This window comes from Rousettus aegyptiacus, unplaced genomic scaffold (genome assembly GCF_014176215.1).
Source record: "Rousettus aegyptiacus isolate mRouAeg1 unplaced genomic scaffold, mRouAeg1.p scaffold_m13_p_8, whole genome shotgun sequence".
Classification (NCBI taxonomy): Eukaryota; Metazoa; Chordata; class Mammalia; order Chiroptera; family Pteropodidae; genus Rousettus; species Rousettus aegyptiacus.
This window is the reverse complement of record NW_023416311.1, coordinates 11,402,549-11,423,795: the sequence shown is the minus strand read 5'-3', so window position 1 is coordinate 11,423,795 and position 21,247 is coordinate 11,402,549. Positions and strand designations below refer to the sequence as shown.

Genomic DNA, 21,247 nt, shown 5'->3' with positions numbered 1-21,247 from the left:
ATAGCCTCCCAATGGCCCCACCTCCTAACACCATCATATTGGGCATTAGGATTTCAATATGTGAATTGGGGAGGGGAGGAGGTGAGATGCATACACATTTAAATGATAGCAGATGTTGAATGCAGCCATACACAAAAGGCAAAAAAAAAAAAATGATAAAAAGCTAGAGTTGATTCATTTCAGCGGTGACATCCTGGTAAGGCTGAGCGAGGGGTTGCTTCTCCTAGCCAGTCTTCCAAGCAAGTCCACCCTCATTCCTTCTTTTACAGTTAAACCTGGTGATCCATTCCTCCCTCGAGCTATCTCATATTCTTCCAGTGATCTTTTTTTTTTTTTTTTTTTTGGTCTGTTTTCCCTGCCAAATTAGTAGGAGCCCATTCCTTTTGCCTGTGATCAAAGAATCCTTACTGGCACACTGGGGTAAACTTGGGAGAACTGCATAGCGGCGTTCGGTTCAAGGTTTGCTGAAAGCCGGTTCTTGTGTTATTTCCTCAGAATGGTTCCCCAATGCCTCTGTGCATTGGTGGACCGGGGGAAGGGAACTGTTAGTAGTTTATGCCAAACATAAGGCCTGTTGTTTTACCTACATTTGTGCAGTTCCTTGAGTCGTCATGAGCCCGGGAGGCGTGTGAAAAGAAGTCTGATTTTCAGGGTAATTGGAGCCTTCCCTGTGCAGGTAAGATATCCTCCCTTTTGGTCACAAAGGAATCACCCGCACACATACCTGCAGGTAAAAGAGGAGTGAAAAGAGATTATCAGACATCCCCTACTTAATGCTTCTCAGGGTACCCTCGGAAGGCCACCTGAGGTGTTTATAAAAAGTGACATTTTCTAGAACCTTGCTGGTAAAATATCTTGATGTCCTAGCCTCACACTGGAGATGCTACATGATCATGTTGTTAGGGGCTGAACTGTGTCTCCCAAAATTTATATGTGCAAATCCGAACTCCCGCCCGCTCGAAGGCGGCAGTATTTGGAGACAGGGACGTGAAAGAGGTAAAATGAAATCTTATGGTTGGGCTGGAATCCAGTATGACTGGTGTCTTTATAAAAAGAGGAGATTAAAGCACAGAGGCATCTAGAAGGAAGACCACATGAGAATCAGGGAGAGGGCATCCACCTTCGAGCTGCGAGAAGAGGCCTCAGAAAGAATCAGCCCCACCCACATCTTCATCTCAGACATCTATCCTCCAGCATTGTGAGAAAATAAATTTCTGTTGTGTAAGGACCACACAGAGCATCTATACCAGGCATGGCGAAGGTCAGCCTCATGGGTCCATGGCTCTGAGGCTGGCCCTGCCAACTAATCGAGGGATTCTATTCACAAAACCAGAAGGTGACCTTGGAAGCTTCATTTAAACAGAGTCTTTCTAGGGAGCCAAAATGAATATCTCAGAGATGGTGCTCACATTGGAATCTATTCGTATTATTTTTCTATCGCCGTCCTAAATAAATTACTGTACAAGCAGTGGTTTATTAGCTTGCCGTTATTTAGGTCAGAAGTCCAACGGGGCCCTCACTGGGCTAAAATCTGGGTGCTAGTGAGGCTATGTTCTTGTGGGGACTCTAGGGGAGAATGTGTTTCTTTGCTCATTTTGATTGGCAGAATCGAGTTCTCCGCGGTCTTGGAGCTGAGATCTCCATTTCCGTGCTGGCTGTGAGCCAAGGCCTCTTGTTCCTTAGTACGTGTCTTCTAGCTTCAAGGCCAGGCATGGCAGATTGAGTACCTCTCATGGGTTGAGTTTCTCCTGCCTCTTCTTTCATTGCATCCCTCTGACATATTCCTCGTCTGCTTTTAAGTGTTCCTGCGATTACCTGGGGTCCACTCAGATAATCCAGGATGATCTCCCTGTTTAAAGACCCATAATATTAGTTCCGTCTGCAAAACCCCATTTGCCAGGTACCATAACATACACAGACTAACACCAGTGGATAAAGATCATGTGGTCCCGGATCCTGGCACATTATTGATGCACTATCCCTGCTCTGAGTGGACTGATTCTGCTTCTGTGTTCACACGTTGCATACGTTTGCTCTGTGATCTGGGATCAGCGACATCCACGTTCATGCAGAATTTCTGAAGACAGGGGCCAGAGCATCCAGAACCACCATTAAGAGCAGCCCAAGACTGTCAATGGCACAAGAATCACCTATGCCTGTCCTTTGAACCTCCTTTCTCGCAGTTCCCACCAGCCTTTGGTTCCTCCCCACTGAGGTCCAGCAGTAAGAAGTAAAGCTTTGTGAGAATTTCAGTCTTTAATAGTACTGACCCTTTGATATTATTTCATTATCTAGTTGTTCCGTAGATTTCTACTCAAAGTATATAAAATAGGTAAAAATTACTTAAACTATAATCATTTTTATGTCACCCAAGTGTTGACTAAAACATGTGAATGAATGAATGAATGAATGAATTATTCTAAAGGCTCCCGGGAATGCCTCTAGCAGGTGCTTCTGGGGCCCCAACTTTCTCTGTCATCACCTGCCTCTATGTGCTAAGGATGACTTACCAAAAACGCTGATGAAACTCTTCATGGGGGCTGTTTTTCTGGCTGTGGGGTTGCATTTTACTCGTACACAGAGCAAGCCACAGTCTTCTGGGAATTAACACCCCCTGGAAGAAGCACTCAGCTCAGGATGGACAAGGATTTGGGGAATCAGTGCCCTAGCTTCCTCACCCCTCGGGTGAAGTTGCTTTAAGGAGGACCCACCACCGTTTTCCCAGAGTTCCACAATAGGATTAAATGCCCGTCTCCTATAGTGGTCATTTTCACGTTAATCACCCCTCATGGGCTTCCTCCCACTTTGTTCCTCTAATGATATTTCCTTAGCTCGTCTCCCAGATGTACTGTGAACACGTGCATTTACCCCGGCTCGGCTTCTGGGGAGTCCATGCTGAAACAGTACCGCTGCCATAATGAGAGACACCATCGCTTCGCAGTTCCACCCAGCAAGAGGTTCTGAGCGGTTAGATTCTCCATTGTGCTGCCTTTATGTGCTCACTCGTTAGCCCGCCCCCTCACAGGTGAGGAGACTAGCGTTTTCACTCTTCCAGGTGTGCACCTTCACATCTGCTCCACTGTGATTTCCGATGTAAAGGTTGCTTTGCAGACAATGTGGAAACCTTCCTGGATAGAGAGTGTGGAGTCATGACTTCTGAAAGTGTCTCTGCCTGAGATGTAGCAGATACAAACACTTGCAGAATGTTTTGCTGATAACGACTTAGACATTTGAATAATTTTGGCAATGTTTATAGTGTTATTCTCAGTGGTTGTACACCCTTGATCTCGATTGCATATATAGTTTGACATTTAAGCCAAAGGCAGTTCTTTATAGATGTCTGAATTAAACACAGAGCGCTTTTCAAGATAGCTGAATTAATGTTTAAGTGGTTTTGATTAACCTGGTTTTGCTTATTTGCTCCTAAATATTCTTATGCAGAGCCATCTCCCTTTGCATAAAGTGATTTGGGAGCACAGCCCTAGGAAACATAATTTTCCAAATAGCCAAGGGCATCATGCCCAGAATACTTCTCAAAAGTTGCCTCAAACTAAAGATTTGATATTTAGCCATTTTCCCTGCTCAGCTACTCAGGTGCTACAGATTAGGAAATTGGACTCTAACTACATAAACACCAAATTGCTAGAAAACAGAGCTGATGAGAGTGTGGCTGGGTTGGGGGTGGGGGTGGTTCAGGAACCAGTGAGCAGGACTCAGCTTGGAATTTGGAAATTTTGAGTGCATGCAATTTTGCCTAGAGCAGTCTGTTGTCAAGTTTTCCTCTAGCTACATTTTCCATTAAGAGAAATGAACTCCCCAATAAACAGGCAAGCCCTTCGTGAGGACATCTTCACCCCAAGCATGGAAAATATGAGTCCCATCCAGTTTAACACATCATGGGTTCTTCACGAGCCAAGCCGAAGCTTCCATGCAGAGAAATATCTGTTCTTCGGCGTCGCGATTATGTTATTCTAAAGCTTGTGCCGAGCATCTGCTATACACACCACCAGGAAAGTAGGTATCTCGCTTTTAAGGCAAAGTAAAGAGCTACGCAGTCCGCTAGATAGAAGTGAACAATAGAATCGAGGAACGGAGAAAAGGAAAGGTATTGACAAAGAACAGAACAAAGTCTCAGGGACCTGTGGCAAATATCGAGCATTTAAATACATGCAGTTGTATTCCAAATCGAGAGGAGAGACGGAAAATGGGACAGAAAAATATTCGAAGAAATAATGGCCAAAATGTTTCCAAATTTGGTAAAAACATCAACCTGTACATCCTGAGAACACAGGAAAGAACAAGCTGTCTAAATATAAAGAAACACCATACCGAGGGACCTTATAAAGAAACTTTTGAAAACCAAAGAAACTCTAGAAAAGGGTTGTGAAGTGGAAAGTTTTGGGTGTTGTGCTGCTTTGCGTTTTTTTGTTTGTTCGTTTGTTTGTTTTTTTAGCACCCATATAAATGTACGTGTTATGGGTTCACCACTTTCAAGTCCCATCCCAGTGTCTTGGTCGATCTGCCTACTCATGCACCTCTTGTGAGCCCCGGGGATAACGACATAGCTTTCTGTGTACGGCTTAAGTAGTGTTGCCTCTCTCGAGACCAGGAAACAGGCTGTGGGTTGTTGTCTTAGACAGTTACTCCCCTGAACAGTCTCTAACACTGCATTTCTAGAACAGCTTGGAAGTGTATGCTGTTAGTAGGTGTGGGTGGGAGGGATGGGCAAGACATCGGTCTGATTTTTTGGAGCAGGGCCGTTTAGTGGATAAGACCCCAGAGGTTTGCCCAGCACAGATTTCTCCTGATGCATCCACAATCTTCTGCCCAGAAACCTTTTCAACGCCCGTGGAGTTTTAGCTCAGAGGGAATTATTCCTCTGAGCAAGCAGCTTTTTCCAGTGGCTCACATGGCACTCCAATCAGGCTGGTCCTTGTTCAGACAATCCATGAGGGGGATCTTGGCATCAATGGGCAAGGTACCGTCAGTCCAATAGCTTCAGAATATATTGGCGATCTTTATGTTTAACTGACCAAAGTAAATGCTGTTTTGCAAACCGCAATGGGTTTTATGTGATGGATTTTCTTGAGAAAGCCAAAATGAGAATTTTAGGTCCGTGTAGGCGGCAAAGCTGGTGCATTTATTAGCATCAAGGGGTGGAAGTCTCAGAGATTAATCTGTGGATAACTGTGCCATTTGTAACATCATAAACACGGACTAACGGGGAGACGGTGCGGTGGAATGCCGGTGTTTGCAACCTGTCATCGTATTAGCACACGGATCAAATTCGCTGCTAAGTTCCTCAGCAAATATTCAGTATCATGTTTGTGTCTTCTAGTTATAATTTGTGCTGTATTAGTAGCATCTTACCATATTAGTGATGTCGAAATGTTTTTAAAACTGTATCTCTCGGGCGGATGGAAATGGAATGTTCCGAGATTGTGCAAGTATTAGTCATATTAAACTTGCTCTGTTCACAGCTCTCCCTTGAACTGATACTTAAATGAGGTTTTAATATAAACAAAATGTACTTTTGAAATGTGCTTCCGGCTACAACCAAGTCCTCCCAGTCCATTAGCATCCCTTTTAAGAAACTTGAGATTGTGGGTTTATTGAGGAGCCGACGCGTTCGCTCAACTCATTAAGTCGTGAGAAAGGGAAACTCAAGGGTCCGCAGTGGTCCCTGAGTTACTGGGCCCCTCGCTCGCGTGGTCCTCCGCCCCTCCCGACACAGGCGAGCGTCTTTCGGGGTTTTCTCGCCTGTACCGCTCTGTGCCGCTGGACACTCCTTCCCTTGGACACGTGCTGCTCCCGCTTGTACATCTTCGTGCCCTCTGGATGTCAACCATCGGAGATTTCCTGCGGAGAAATGGGGAGGAGCTCTCAGTCGTCAGAGCTTCTGGTGTCCAGGACGTGGGAGATTATGGAGTCAGCGGAGCCCGTTTTAACCATCACCCTGGGAAATGACCTAAACCGGGTATGGTTCGGCTTCGTAAAATGGTTTTTTCCGCAAACCACGTGGACGTTCTTGTGAATATCCCCATAGGAAGCCGGCGTGTTAATTTTCTAGGGCTGTCTAAATAACGTACAAACACAGCGGGGCTTAAAACAGCAGGTGTTCGCTGTCTCGCAGTTCCAGAGTTTGATGTCCGAAGCTGAGGGGCCGTGGTCTCCAGCCGCTCTCCAGGGGCGACCCCTTCCCGCCTCTCCCGGCTTCCAGCGTACGCCCCCAATCTCGGGCGTTCCTCGGCTGGTTGGTGCATCGGGCCAGTCCGATGGCTGTCTTCCTGCTGTGCGTTGTCACATCATTTTCCTTCTGTGCATGTCTGTGTCTGTGTCCAAATTTCCCTGTTTTATGAGGACACCAGTCATTTGGGATAAGGGCCCAACCTACTGACTTTGTTTTAACCTGACTCTCTCCGCTAAGACCCTATTCCCAAATAAGGTCACAGTTTGAGATGCTGGGCATTAGGGCTGCAGTGCATCTTTTGGGGGACACAATTCAACCCATGAGAGAGAGCAGGAGATCTCTACAGTTGTATGTTTCTGCCACATAGTGTCCCAGTCACAATAGCAGGACCACCTGGGATCTTTGGTGGCCATTGGTCCTTAGGGAGCAAGAATGTTTGCTGGGGCCCCAGCTCTGTGACTTCCGAGGGACTTCAGACCACCTCTGGGGCCACACACAGCATGGAGGAAGCAAGGGGTGGAAGCCAAATCGTAACAGTCTCTATTTTGTTTCTGCGAAACACAACACAGGGACAAGATAAGAGCGGGATCAGCATTTAAAAGCAGGAACTACATCACCTTGTTTATCGGTCCAACACGTTTAGTAAGGATCCATGATGTGTCAGACGTTAGAAATATGGAAGTAAATAAGACAGCAAAGAGCTTATAGGCTAGAGGGGCATCATTTTAGAACACTTTAATGTAAAAATAAATAAAAATAAAAATAAGGATTATTTTATATGAGCATGAATGCAAATGCATGTGACTCATCGAGTGTTCACACTATACTACGTAGTACGTTCATGATTTCACGTTGGATGTTTCATTAAGTCTGCCAGTTGAGATTATCTTTCCCATCGTATCACTGATGTCCATGGAGGTTCCCTGACACACCCAGGATTGCACAGCTCTTGGAGGTCAGATGTAGGGTCAAAACCAGATTTCCTGACTCCCATCTCTACACCAACCCCTATGGCCAGGAGCTGCCTGTGTTCATTGACCACGCCCAGCCTCCCTGGCCCACTCCCGCAGCTGGCTCAGCTCTGACCGGACCATGCAGACCGAGGGTTGTCCTGAGCAGATATCCTAAGGGAAGACCAGTGGTTTATACGTTCCTAGAAGAAGCATGGGGGTGGGCACTGGGTGGGCAGATTTAAAACGCCATGCACCCACGTCTTTGGGGAGTTCTGCATAGGCGGAACCGGTTTATGCTTTGTGCCTCTGCATTTGGTCATGCAGCACAAGCCCCAGGCACAGAAGAAGACAGACATTCAGGAACTCGGAGTCCTTCCTTGTCAAAGTCGGGCTGTAAATTCTTAGGGAATATAGAGGCAGTGTCACATCTGTTTCTCTCCCTCTGTATAAAGACAAATAAAATGCCATAGTGAATAAGTACCTCATAAAGGCTTTTGCATTGTGATGGAGAGAAAACCAGGAGGATGAGAGAGAAAAATAAACCTTGTCCAGTTTGGCGGGAGGCAGACTTCTGGCATGCTTGATACATTCAAACTCTTGCTTGGACTGGTGGTTACATAGGGTGTGTGTGTGTGTGTGTGTGTGTGTGTGTGTGTGTGTGCATGTGTGTGCATGTGTGTGTGAAACTGTACACTGAAGATGAGTGCACCTTACGGAATGGCAGTTGGCAGGAGCTGGGGGAAAAGGAAAATGGGAAGTTATTGTATAAAGGGTACAAAATTTCACTTTTGCAAGATGAAAACATTTCTGGAGGTGGATGGTGATGATGGTTGCATGACAACGTGAATGAACTTGATGCAGGTAAAGTGTACACTAAAAAATGTTCATATTACGCATTTTATATCCATCTTATGTTTACATATGTTTCGCCACAATAAAAAATAAAGATCAGTGCACTTTACTGTATCAATGTTATGCTTCAATCAAAAAGTAAAAGCGAAGTAAATAAAATGTTCCATTTCCATTTAATTTCGGGAGCCACCAGGAAGTTTGCATTGATCTCTGATAAATTCACACAGAGAGGACAAGCAGTGGCAGAGATCCTGACTGTGATATCTCAGCAGATTGTTGAACACTGCTGTAAATAGGTTGTTTTCCTCCGATCCCTGGCCCATTTTCCAGTAGCTTCTTTCGCCACCCAGTCCTCATAATGAGCAACCTGTCTTTATTCTGGCAGAACTGCCTGCACTATGATTTCAATGCCAAAGAAATGACTATTTGTATTGAACAAATTTAACAGAGCCTCAGTCTCTGGGAAATGTGTATTTTTCTTCTTCACGTTTGTTATAAAGTTTGCAGATCACTATCCCTGTGGTACCTTAAGCTCTCTGGCCATGTCAGAGAATCCTCGGTGATTTGCCGACTTGATGTCCTCCGATCCCGGTCCGTGTTCTCTTGGGGTGCACTGCCAACTTGATTTTGTCCAGCTGCATGTCAACATTTTGGAATTGGTTGCCATGTGAACCATTGGTGTCAGGATATGCTCTGCATGACTGATGACACTGTGCCGTTAAACCCTCCCCATCGCCACCTGGTCCAGGCCACCATTGTTTATTGCCCAGAGGACTGCAGCAAACTCCTGACTGGCCTTGTCACTCACTTTGGCTCAAGGCCATAGTTCACCATGAGCGGCCAGGAGGACCTTTGAAATAAGTCATCCGCTAGCTGAACTCCCCTGGTGGCTTCTCATTGCTCTTGGAGCATAACCCAGACCACACCCTGTGATGACTAAGGCTCTGCGTTAAAGTGGTCCACACTTCATTCTCCAGTCTTGGCTCGTGCCAGTCGCTGGCTCCAGCCACACTGGCCTTATTAAGTCGCAGAACATGGGTATAATTTCCATTCTGTTACCATAGTTTATGTCCTAAACCTTGGCCAGTGTTCCTTTGGCTGCTCCTCATAGGGAAACCAAAGGGATGATGTGCTTGGCTTTAGAGAAATTCATCTCCGTTGCTGGAAAAATAAGAGTGCTCCTTCCTCACTAATTATGGGAATAGAAGTAGCAGCAGTTTTTATATGGAGGGCAATATTTATATGTGTGACTAATTAATTTGTTCATCGATTCAGTATATATTGAGCTCTTCACTACACACTCTGTATCTTCAGCTAAGGGTTTGGTAATTAAGTGATGGTTTTATGGTTGTTCAGATTTTATAAAAATTACATATTTTAAGTATTTCATAATAAATATTTTTTAAAAAATCATATCAAATGACCTTGACCTCATCAACATGGATGATTTGTATAATGCCTGCTTGGAGAAGCCAGTAATAAAACTGCCTTATTTATTAAGATATGTCTGTTCATCCCCCTGTCAAGATCCATCTTTTTGGTGGCCTAAATATTCCTTGAAGACACACTGGTCTTTGGGAGGTTGTGGTAGGAATTGCTGAAACTTCCTCTGACAGGGAAGAATCTGATTTGCCCACATGTCCAGAGAGCTCAGAATTGTAACCACGTGGTTTTAAGGGGAAGAAGAAATACTCAGATTCTTCTCATCCTACCTGGTTAATCGCAGGGGTGGCTACACGTCTCTATAGGATGCCGACGATCCTCTCTGGAGGTCATTCATTGGTGTCCAGATGCTCTTCGGACTGTCTTAGTGGAGCGTGGGCCTCATGGTAGGATTTTGGCGCAAGTGTATTGCTGCTGTTGTACCCCTGGCTCAAAATGAGCCCTTCGTTCTAACAGAACGTAGTGTGTCTGTCAATGAAGAGCACTGTGATAGCATATTCAGTTAAGGTCTCAGCACTGATTAAGTTGGGTTTCTCAAGCGATTTTTCACATTCAGTTTAGTGCTTAGTAACTCGGTTTCTTAATGAAGACTTCCTTTCATAAAGTGGAAAGTCCGATGTTGGTTGAACTATATGGTCTAATATTTCAGAGTGGATTTCGATTTTTGTAGCAGATTAGAAGTCACTTGAACAGATAGGTCACCAATAGCTTAATCGGTGTTGCTTTTCTGCCATTGCTTTGCAATTGATTAATTATGGTGCTAAGCTGATAATTGATAACTGGATTGATTATTTAAAAATAATTCCCATTTGAGCATGAGAATAAAGAGCTTTACATATATCCACTATGAAAGCAGCTCCTGGCTTATCAGCCAGGCTTTAAATGGGGGGTAGGGGAAGAATTGGTTTTGAATTGAATATTTGAGCATGTTTACTTTGTTATTAAAATGATTTAAAATGGAAGTTCGGGAGTTGGCAGTAAATAGAAAATGTCAGTCTGCTTATTTCAAGGATCAAGGTTTGAGAAATTGATTGAATAATCAAATCGGTTAAAAGGAATTTCAAACATAAAAATAATTTGCTGATGCCCCCGGGGGGCAGCCTACTGAACGCTCCATTCTGTCTGTTTAACCTCTGGACTCCAGGGTAGAAGGATCTTAACTTCTCCCAAACTTGATTTATGGGAAACAGCTGTCTCCTGCTCCTGTCGCAGTGATAAAATGTTTCCCCATCTTGGGTGAATCTCATTCCTTGCAGAGGGGCCACATGGTCAAATATTTGGGAGGATGAACGAGTACAAGCTGAGAAGAGGAAGAGAAAGCACAAATGGGGGAATCGTTTATGCTAACAAAGTTGAAGATTAAATGTAAAGAGCAAACGAACAAACAAACAGAAATAAGACATGATAGGTACTGATGCCTCGAGTCGCTATAGACTACCAAATCTAGACTGTATCCACTTCTCCATGAGTCAGACATATTCCTTTGTTAGCTTTCTTAGAGCCTGTTTGATAAGTCTGTTCATTAAATCAGTAGTTCAGTGTATAATTAATTTCATTATTTATGTGGAATCGACTTAATTTTGAGTTCATCTCCTATCCTACCCATTTGCTTCGAAGTTATCTCGTAGCCCTCCCTTTTCCTAAGCGTGAGCAAAGATCCGTGTGGTGCAAACTGCATTCCCAAGGAGGCATTGGAGATGGGTCATGGACCACCAGTTGACAGTGGTTATCATGGCAGCATCTGCTATCCTATGCCCATGGTTTCTCTTGGCTTTGTGGTTCAGTTGCTTCACTATCATACCTAGAGATGATGGATCTCTCGTGAAGCTGGAAAGCCTAGCACTTAGTATCCTGCCTGCCTATGGGCTCTGGGCAACCATCTTCTTTTTGGGACTCAGAGAGGTCCACCCCATACATCCTCTGGAGCCCCCTTAACTCTCAAAGGCACCGCCACTGTACCAGAACACCTTTCAGGTGTTCTAATATCTCACCCATCTGTACTAAGCTCTCCTGCGTGCTTCAGATCCAAAGGTCATGAACTCAAATGCAAAACTCAGGCGAGTGAATGAATGTGGCAGACTTGGTACAGCACAATCAAGACAGCTGGGTCTTTGTTGAACAGGAGAGCATAATTCAAGTTATTCAGATACAATTAAATGAAAAGACACCACTCTACTGGTCAAATGAACCACCAATATATATAACTTGACTTAGGCTTGAGCTGAAGGAAATTTAAAAATAAATACAGTTTGCCCCTGCAAACCAGAGCAGTTGGCCACCCTGCTCCAGATCCTATTTGCTGAGACTCAAGAGCCTCAAAAATGCTGTAAGTTGATAGGGCGATGGGCATGAGTGAGTGATATTTTACCAGTCGGTGACTGTTTGGTTATTTTCTTGCTGCCTAGTGGTAGCTAGCTCTGAGGATCTCTCCATCCCTGCCTCCCTCCACCCCTACACACATTTTTAATGGCATGGCTTAGCGTTGGTTCTCTCAAAACTGCTTGGCCATTAGGAGTCCTGATGGGACTACCAATGGGCTTTTTTAACAGGTGCTTCGCCACCTGCCCAGTGCTGCAGATAAGTCCACAATTTAGCTAATGCGTTTTAATTATTTAGGTGACATTTCACCTCGTGCAGTTTTAGGCAGAAATGTAAATCAAGTAGGGGTTCAGTTAAGTGGTTCCTCTGTGTGATGTATAAATATATAACTAATGGTCAAAACTCAGACCTAAGCCAGAGAATTTTCCCCCCCTCTCCCCTAATGTACAAGATGCATTTTAATATTAATTCCTCCTTTATCCATATATCAATAATTGAGCACTGCATCAATTAATATGCCAGGCAAATTGCATTCCCCATCCTCTCGTTCACGTATTTCAGTAATGGAGATAATTTTCAAGATAAAGTGTACAATTTAAAATGGATTAAAAAGAACAACTAATAAAGGAGAATTGATTCAGGGAAGAAAAAAAAATTTGGATAATTTCAGGAAATCTTAGCTGTGCACCCAAGCCTGTAGGTTTTTGTAAGGAGAGCCTGTCGAAATGATTAAGTTTTATGTACACTGCAACATTTCCAGGTCTGCAGTCGCAAAGGGTGGGTGAGAAGGGAGAAGAAATACACACTCAGCCCCCCACATTCCTCACCCCCCCTCCCCACAAAATAAAATCTGGTCTTACAACCAGGGCACACATACACTCTTCATCTGTAGGTTAGGAAGGCTAAACATTGGTGCTAGCAAGTCTTCTTTGCAGCTTTCCATTTGCTGGGTTTAGTTAGCGGGGTTTGGTTTTGCTTTTGATTTGCTGAATTGGCACAGAAGCCTCCACGGCCCATCCCCCACCTCACCCCTCCCCCGTCTCCCGCGTCCCCGGTTCCTCGCCACGCCGTTTCCCGGTACACACTCTGGCTCCGAGCCCTGCACAGCCATGGGCAGGCGGCAGCTGCGGCGCGGGCAGGCGGCCGGCAGCCTCCCAGCCCGCAATGACACGGCGGAGTCGGTAGATGGCTGTAGACAAGTGTGCTGAGCCGAGTGGTATAAAGAGTCTGGGGAGGCCTTGACCGGACTGGATGCTGCTTTTATCTGAAGTACATTTAAAGAGATAAAGGGGGAAGCCGGGTTGCTGCTCATGTTCTTTTCTCTGCGGCTGGAGCTTTACTTTGAGTTAAAAAAAATTTTTTTTCTCAGATGCTGGCCTCCCAGAGTCAGCAACCCCGTGCAGATGGGCTTGCCTCAAGAGGATCGGCCGCCTGCCTGTAAATCCCACCAGTGGGGACTTCCGTGAACCTCCCACCAGCCATCGGGGAACCGTGTAGCTCCCGCCTGTCTATGATCACACCGTCGCTATTATTACTAATACCACCGGCAACATCAGTGTTTGTATTCGCCACTGTTGCTGGCTGCCTAAAGTATCCGGATTTGCTCATTAAGCAGCCACACCAAGAATTTGTTACCTAAGCAGCCTTGACAGGAAAGAGAGGAAAGGCAAGAGTTAGGAAGGAAAAAGAGAGAAAGAGAGAGAGGCAGCCTGAAGCAAGTCACATCACACACAGTGCCACTGAAGGAATGCTATCCTCATAAACTCGTAAACAAGCACAACAAACCTTGTTTAAGGAAAGAAGAGGGGCTCTAAGGACTTGACAGAAAAAGGCAAGATTTTTCTACCCACTGGTTTCAGATTTTCTTCCAGATACTCTTGGTGAAGTAAGGAGACTTCTGTTTGCTGACAGAGACCCCTTGATTTCTCTTTCAAGATGATGATGTATTTGTGGGTAGGTAGTCTCTCTCTCTCTCTCTCTCTCTCTCTCTCTCTCTCTCTCTCTCTCTCTCTCTCTCTCTCTCTCTCTGTCTCTGTCTCTCTCTCTCTCTCTTTCTGATTAAAAAATTGACTTCGGGGATAAAGATTGCGGCCCAGAGTAATCGCATTTTGTGTAAGGTGATTATGCTTGTGGCAGAATAATCTCGCCCTGTTACAGGACATGTGCCTCCATTTCCAGTGGGACTTCAGGCAAGACCTAGTTCATTAGCATTAAGCTGCAATTTTATTTTCAGTTGCAAAAAGGAAACCAAAAAAAAAAAAAAAATGTGCGGGTGGGGGGAATGCATGCCTTCTCCTTTGCTTGAAACACCATGATGGTGAATTCAGAAGAATAAAAGGAAAAGAGAGAAAAGGGCTGGAGAAGCCGGTTTAGGCATGAAGCAAATCCTGCATCACTTGTAGCTAGCTGTGTGGGCTTTCATTTAACTACCAAGGATGAACTGTTCTGGGTGGTGGTGGCTTGTTTGTTTATTTGTTTGTTTTGTCTTGTTCTCTCATGAGTGACTACTTATCTGTCATTTGTGGGCTGAGAGTTGTAGATGAGAGTGGTATATTTTATTCGCCTTAACCAGATGTGTGTTTGCATTTATGCATTTTATGAGACTGGTCTTGGCAAAAGGTGGATTTCCACGTACTTGTTCTGGCTTACTGATAAATATTATATAGTTATTGTTTGTTGGTTGGTCTTTGTCCCCAGGAGATGGCATTAACATAAAAGCATTGAAGTGGTAACCCATACTTATGAATCACAATATTTAACCGTTGACAATTTTAAAAATGGTACTCTGGCAGGAAAGGCTTAGAAAAATTCCAGAATCACATTTTGGAGGACAAATACGTGTCCTGGTTTAGTTTGGCCACTGGAGGACTTGTAAGCATTTCTCAGCCCAGTGACCAAAGACCTAGCTCTATGATTTCATGTTAAAAGACAGGGTATTTCCTGCTTCTCCAGGGGAGGGTGGCACTTCCATTTGCGAAGTGACACTTTACCTCTGTTTTTCATCAGCATTGTCATCACTGTTGTTTTCCGTTGTTCGGCATACTTAGAAAAATCTCTTTTTATCCTCCTCCCTCCAATCACACTTCTGGTTCAACTCAGATCCATGAACTTGCCTTTGCTGTGAGGAAGAAAGCCTCTGTGTTGAATTCTTTCTTAATCACGTTGTTCTTTGACCTCCGGTGCTCTCTCAGCCTGCCTTACCCCTCAGTGAGCTTTGTGATTTAGATTTTTTTTCTCTCATCCCCCTTTTCTTTTGGATGTTTTTTTTTCGTAGGGACTTTAGCTCCATTTCCACCTAGCTTGTTTTTGCATAGTTTAATACAATGAAATCTCCCAGTTGGGGACAGACTATTTCTATTATGATTTTGTTTTCATTTTAGGGCAAGTTTTCTCTCAAACTTGCCTGTCATCAAAGAGGTGTTTGAAAATATACAATCACTAAATGGTGTAAAGCCAGCTTAAATTTAACATAGTTTTACCTAAAAACACTGCATCCTCATAACGCTTATTTTTTGTTGGAGGAGGTAGAAACGATTAAAATTTTCAATATTTACCAATGTTGACTTTGAAGCACTAACAAATTTGTCACATGGGATCACAGCATCCGTTATTAAGGAACTAACTATGCTAGTATTTCAGGGAAAGGCGTCTATTTTGGTTCTGATTTTGTGAGTGGATTCGGGTTAATGGTAAACAGATTTCAATTCCTTTAGACTATGATGGGTAATGGCTTAGTGGTCACACTCCTCCGAGTTGCTAAGTGGTGTCGTTGCTTTTATTTATGAAGTTTACCGGCTCTCTCACACATGTGACACGTTTGCAACGCAAAGCAGAGGGAGGGAAAGCGTGGCATTCCCAGGCCCTGTCCCAGGTCTTGAAACCTGGCTAACCCGAGATACCTCATTAGTTCTTGACTTTTAAAAGCAGGGCCTCTCCAATCCCTACTTTCCTCTTTCTGACCAGTGCTTTCCGGTGCTGACGTGTTTTTATTAACTGCATTTATCAAATTGGAAAACGGATGCTACCTCCCTGCCCTGTGCTCAAGGATTCTATTTACATCTTTAATTCAGATTTTGTTGTTGTTGTTGTTGTTCTGCATTCAAAAAAAAAAAAAAATGGCAGAGACTTTAAAGGGAACAGCTGGAACCATGCTGTTTAAGGAGATATGAATTAGCGAGCTAGCATTAACGCTGTGAAGTTGGAGGGCTTTTCCGTTCTTTTCTTCTTCTTTTTTTTTTAATGTGGAGCCTCTGCTATCGCCTTCCAGTCTGTAAATAAAGATACTCTAAATGTGGCCGATATCTCTGTTTAAGAGCTCATCTTGCTTTAGAAGAATGAGCCTCGGCTATACCCATGCATGAAAATAGTGTTTGCTGCTCTCTTATGGATATAGAAAGGAAAACGAAGGGACATGGAGATACAGTCAAACAGATTCCATGTTCAGTTGCTTCCTGTCATTGTTTCTTAAATTTGTTAAGCAGGCTCTTTTCACACACCTGTCTGTGTTAGTAGCACATGATTTAAGTCAGCATGTTTTCATTAAGATTGGAAACTTTTTGTTGGGGGGAGGCATGGGAACAGGTGGGGCAGAGTTTTCTTTATTTCTCCTCTACCCACTCGGTGTTATTTCTGTGTCGGGATCGTCTCAGAGGAGGAAGGCAATAGAGTGCTTTGGAACAGTACTGATTAAAAACACAGCGTAGCTCCCATAAGCCCGTCTGATAATATAATTGCAGATATGCAATATCAAAATCCTGTAGCCCCATCTAACATTGGCATACTCTTTCCTTAAATTTCTTTAAGAAGTTCTTGCCTATAAAAAAAAAAACCAAGACGAGTTGTTTTCATTGTGCTTTATTTCCCCTGTGTGAGGACAGGTTGGTTGGTACAGGAAAAAGGAAGTTGAGTTCTCCAGCACCATTTGCTAACTTCTGGGTGGTTTCGATTCACCAAACTCAGGTACAGTAGAGAAACAGCTTTCTCTGGGGACTTCCAGATCAGGGAAATTACTTTTACTGGCTACCCATGACGTACAGTAAGATAAAGCCCTCTTGGCCAGTGTAGCCTGCAGCTCAACTGTGGTTATTTCATTCTACCAGCATTAGTCTTTCTTGGGATACAGTGGAGCTGCATCTTCCTGGACTGGGCAGAACAAGCTGGAAATTGGTCCTTGCTCATTTAATTCAGAGATAAGACACCAGTTACCTGAACCCTCACGTGGACAAAGTAGTTCCCAACTTAAACTCCACTGCAGTGGGTGTTCGTTTTTGACTTTGGGAACTTCTCATTTCTTTTTATTTCTTTTTTCTCTTAAAATAAAGAACCATCTCCATGTTATCCTTACTGACATTTCTCTTTGATGTACCAAGAGTTCTTCTTCTGTTCTTTTTACTCATAGCTGAAATATGGCAATTTTAAAGTTTTCTTAACTTACTTCTCATTTTATAATTTATCCCCAGCCTTTTATAAACAGGACTTTATACCTACATATCTAGGCTTTAAATGGGTAGAGAAAAGCAACAAGTAAAGTGTTTCAGAGTGATGTTGGAAGAACAGGGAGAGATACAGCTACCTTGGTAGGGAGCATTGCTGCTTCTGCCAATTTAAAGCACTTAAAAAAACAAAACGGAATAAACAAAAATGCATCATTCTTTCTACAGGATCCTGAGTCCTGTCTCTCCCATTATATGTTACACTTGGCAGAAACTCCATGAATCAGAATATTCCACTCTCAGCCTGCTCTTAGCAAACTTACGAAATAGCCGAATTTATGTGCAGCCCGTCTCGTGCATTTTTCCCTCATCCTGAGTGTTTGCAGAACCTCCTCCGAATTCTCCATTTTCTTTTTGAAATACCTGAAGCTTTTTCTGTTCTGTGCTCCACATTCCAGCACTTGGTTATAACCCGATTATAGATTACCTGATTTATAGATCCTGTGTAGAGGGCAGATCATGCATAAATTATAGATATAGACTACCTATAGTCGTTTTATGTTCTGGGGCCATTGTGTCCATTTAATTTAACCTTTTTTTAAGATCAGAAACAACATCTCTTCCTTTTATTTTAACAGTTGACTTCCTTCTTTATTTCAGACAAACAATGATCATATCCTTTGTAGTAAAATTAACCAGCAAGAAGCAAATAAATAACACTAACTCTTCTGGCACCTAGGAAAGATACATAAATAGGGACACTAGTTAATTTCTAACAGATAATTTTCTAATACACACACTTTTTTTTTTAATTTGCAGACAACACTGATGATGAGGATTAAAAGGCATACCATTGCTTTATTAAAAGGGTCCATTGTTGTTTGCGTCTGCTCTGCGTGTGTGTATGTGTAGAAGTATTTAATGGCTATTGCTTTGCAAGTCCATGTCGATTGTTAAACACAATAAAAGGAGAACCTCTGAGAGGGCGTATTCTGTTTGAAACAATGAGATCATACTGCTTTGATACTTACTGTTTTGTAAAGTGCTTTTATCTCTTAACGTTTTGTGTCGTTCAGCATTTTTTTTGCCACAGCGTCTTTAACGCTTGCATGACGGTGTGTTCCAGTGTTTAACCAATTCTTGCTTGGTTGTTTCTGCTTATAAAAATCTTTCCCAGTAGCTAGCCTGGGGCTAATATATGTGTTAAGCATGCCCTCATTCAGCTCGTTGAGGATTCGTTAAGCCTTCATGGAGCACAAACTGTATGTCAGCCATCAAGCTGGGCCTCAGCGAGTACACGGCTAAGTGAAAGACACACTGAGAATTAGGAAGAGTTGAAAAAGAAAAGTCAATTGCTAGCATTCATCCGCTATGGCCCGCAGTTCACAGATTTACTATCTATTTCACCCTGCTTCAGATACATGCTCCCCGTTTGTCAGATTGAGCCCCAGGACACCCTTCTTTTCTTTGGGATTCCTGCTTACGCTTTGGTGGACTAGAGCAGCAGTCCCCAAGTTTTTTGGCACCAGGGACTGTGAGCGTATGAGAATCTAATGCCTGAGGATCTGAGTGGAGCTGAGGTGGTGATGCTAGCGCTGGGGAGCGGCTGCAAATACACGTGAAGCTTCACTCTCTCAATGGCCTCTCACCTCCTGCTTTAGGACCTGGTTCTTAACAGACCGCTGACCAGTACCGGTCTGTAGTCTGGGCGTTGGGGATCCCTGGACTAGAGGCCCAAATATGGTCTATTTTTTTTTTTCAAGTAAGTCAGCCCATTAATTGAATGATTCCTTGGGGGAACTCATATTAGAGATAACTAGGGGCAACCAAAGAAAATATTTTTTGTTGTTGTAGGAAGGATGATTTCAGTGCTTTATCCTGAAGCTAATCATTTCTAGGTTTTCTATGACTGACGGCTTTGTAGCAAAATACCTCAGGAATACAAAAAATGACTTCTTTTCCTTCAAAAAATACTGATTCAGAAATTCATCTCTATGGACCCGGAAAGTTCATTTAGCTTCCATATTGGTCACCACGTATCTTAGTTAGAGGCTGAGAACAGTGATTACTGTGATGACGATGCTCAACCTTACTCGTGTCTCTATTTTCCTTGATTATAATTTCTACCTTAGTTCTCTCTATTTTCTCTATATTACCAGGGACAGCTCAGAGCCCCAAACACACTCCACTCTCTCCAATACTCCAACCACCATTGTCTTCCTCCAAACCCAGCCAACCTCCCCTTCTGCGCTCTAAGAAAGGAATGCCTGTAATGTTGCTTCAAGATATTTTAGAACATTTGGACAGGGCTATTTTTCTGGCATCTTGAAGTCCAAGGTACCCACTCGTTCAGATGCTGGTCAGGTAGAAGAAGGGTGACTGACCTTCACGAGCATCCCCACCTTCTGGTTGATGAGAGGGAACCTGGATGGAGCAAGAGTTAATGAATGGAAGCTCATTTAGGACTTACGTCTTCTGCCTCCCTGGCTTAGCCATTCGCGGCCTCTACTCACTGCAGATGCTCTCTGGCAGAGGGAGTAATACATTATTTTCTGCTTCAGCACCCAGAAGCCATTGATGTAAATTGATCGGTACTTTTTTTGTATTTTTGCGAAATTCTGTTTTCATGCACATTTCTCTTTGTTGGTAAAGTGATTTGTATCATAAGGCCCCATCCATTTTTTTTTTCATTCCAATCTAATAACGACGCTCAACTCATTGAATTCGTGTGTCTAAAGATTCTCACAAAAATAATGGTTCAACCATATAGGGCGGCAAGAACATATTATTATACTGAAAGAAACAAATAAAAAAATGTGCCAGGGCTTTCTCTCAGTAGGAAATTGTAGGTGCTAGGCTTGTTTTTCTTACTGATAGATATTTTTTTAAAAAAAGCAAAACCGATGACTATTAATATAAAAAGGTTATGGAGGTTTTATGTGTAAATTTTAAACATAGTCGTTGGCCAACCCTGCCAGATTCTTTAGCTTTGGAGGATCATGAGAAAACTGATTGAATATGAAGCAGTTCGTCTATTCTTTATTTTATCGTGCGAGTGGAATTTCATATACCTTTAGAAAATTTCACAAACCGTCAGACAAATACTTGATCAAATGATGCAAGGTTGAACGACATAAGCAAATTAGTTTCTGTGCAAACTCTGTGTCCCCATTCAGAGAAGAACAAATTGAAAAATTGATATTCAATACCAACAAGATAATTTCAGGAAGCAATAGAGCATTGTTTTGACAACCAAGGAACATGAAGCTTTTAGGACAAGTGGAGAGAGAATTACACGTTGTGCTTTCCATTTATTATCTGAAGACATCTTAGGTGGAAATTCGAGAAAACAATTGGGAAGGAGAGGTAGGTGTAGGAAGAGGAAGATTTGGAAATGATTGGGAGAAATGTAATGTTATTTCAAGAGGTGATGAGGATTGGATAGAATACACCGACGCCGTCTTCTCATTCTGTTTCTTTGCTCCCCATGGTTTTCTCACTTAGAGTCAGACCTTCAAATTTTATGTATTGGATTGATCCCCCTAGATACCTTGATGTGAGGATTTCTGTATTCCTTTTGCAGTTTTTTATTATTGATATATTGTTCAGCCCACTCCAATGTCTTGCCAGTGGATTAGGTGGCATAGCTGAGATGGGAGATGGCCCTGGACAAGTGCAGAATGTAAAAGAAAGAGAGAGGGGCGGGCGTTGAAACTTGCCATGGATAACATTTAGATTATCTTTTCTCTTTGCTTACCTGAAAGTTTTGCCCTGTCTCTTAACACTCAAAGAATAGATCTAGCTTTTCTAATATACTCAAGACAAACTTTTATTGGAGAACAATCCTTTTGATGCTGAAGAGAGTGATCTGCGATTCTGTTATTTGCAAATCTGGTTATATTTTATTGACAAAGTTCATAATTTGTTCTAGCTAGAATGTTCTATCTTAAGAGAATGCATGGCAAAAATAAAATATGGTTACATTTTTATCAGTGATGGGGAGTTGCATGCTCTCTTATATTTGACTGTTCCCTTTCTCTTTCTCTGAAATACCTTAT

General features: G+C 43.1%; 1 protein-coding gene across 26 annotated transcripts in view; it reads left to right on the top strand.

Annotated features, from left to right (window-relative positions):
- Positions 1 to 21,247, top strand: part of RBFOX1 (RNA binding fox-1 homolog 1) — a 1,358,182-nt gene that overhangs the window by 804,457 nt on the left and 532,478 nt on the right. Inside the window, exon 1 of one of the 26 annotated variants that reach the window (XM_036226167.1) lies at positions 13,127 to 13,710. The exons of the other annotated variants lie outside the window; for them this stretch is intronic. Within the exon in view, the coding sequence (XP_036082060.1) occupies positions 13,693 to 13,710 (18 nt within the window). The 5' untranslated portion in view covers positions 13,127 to 13,692. Of the gene's footprint in view, positions 1 to 13,126; positions 13,711 to 21,247 lie in introns of those variants that run through there. 26 annotated transcript variants of the gene reach the window in all.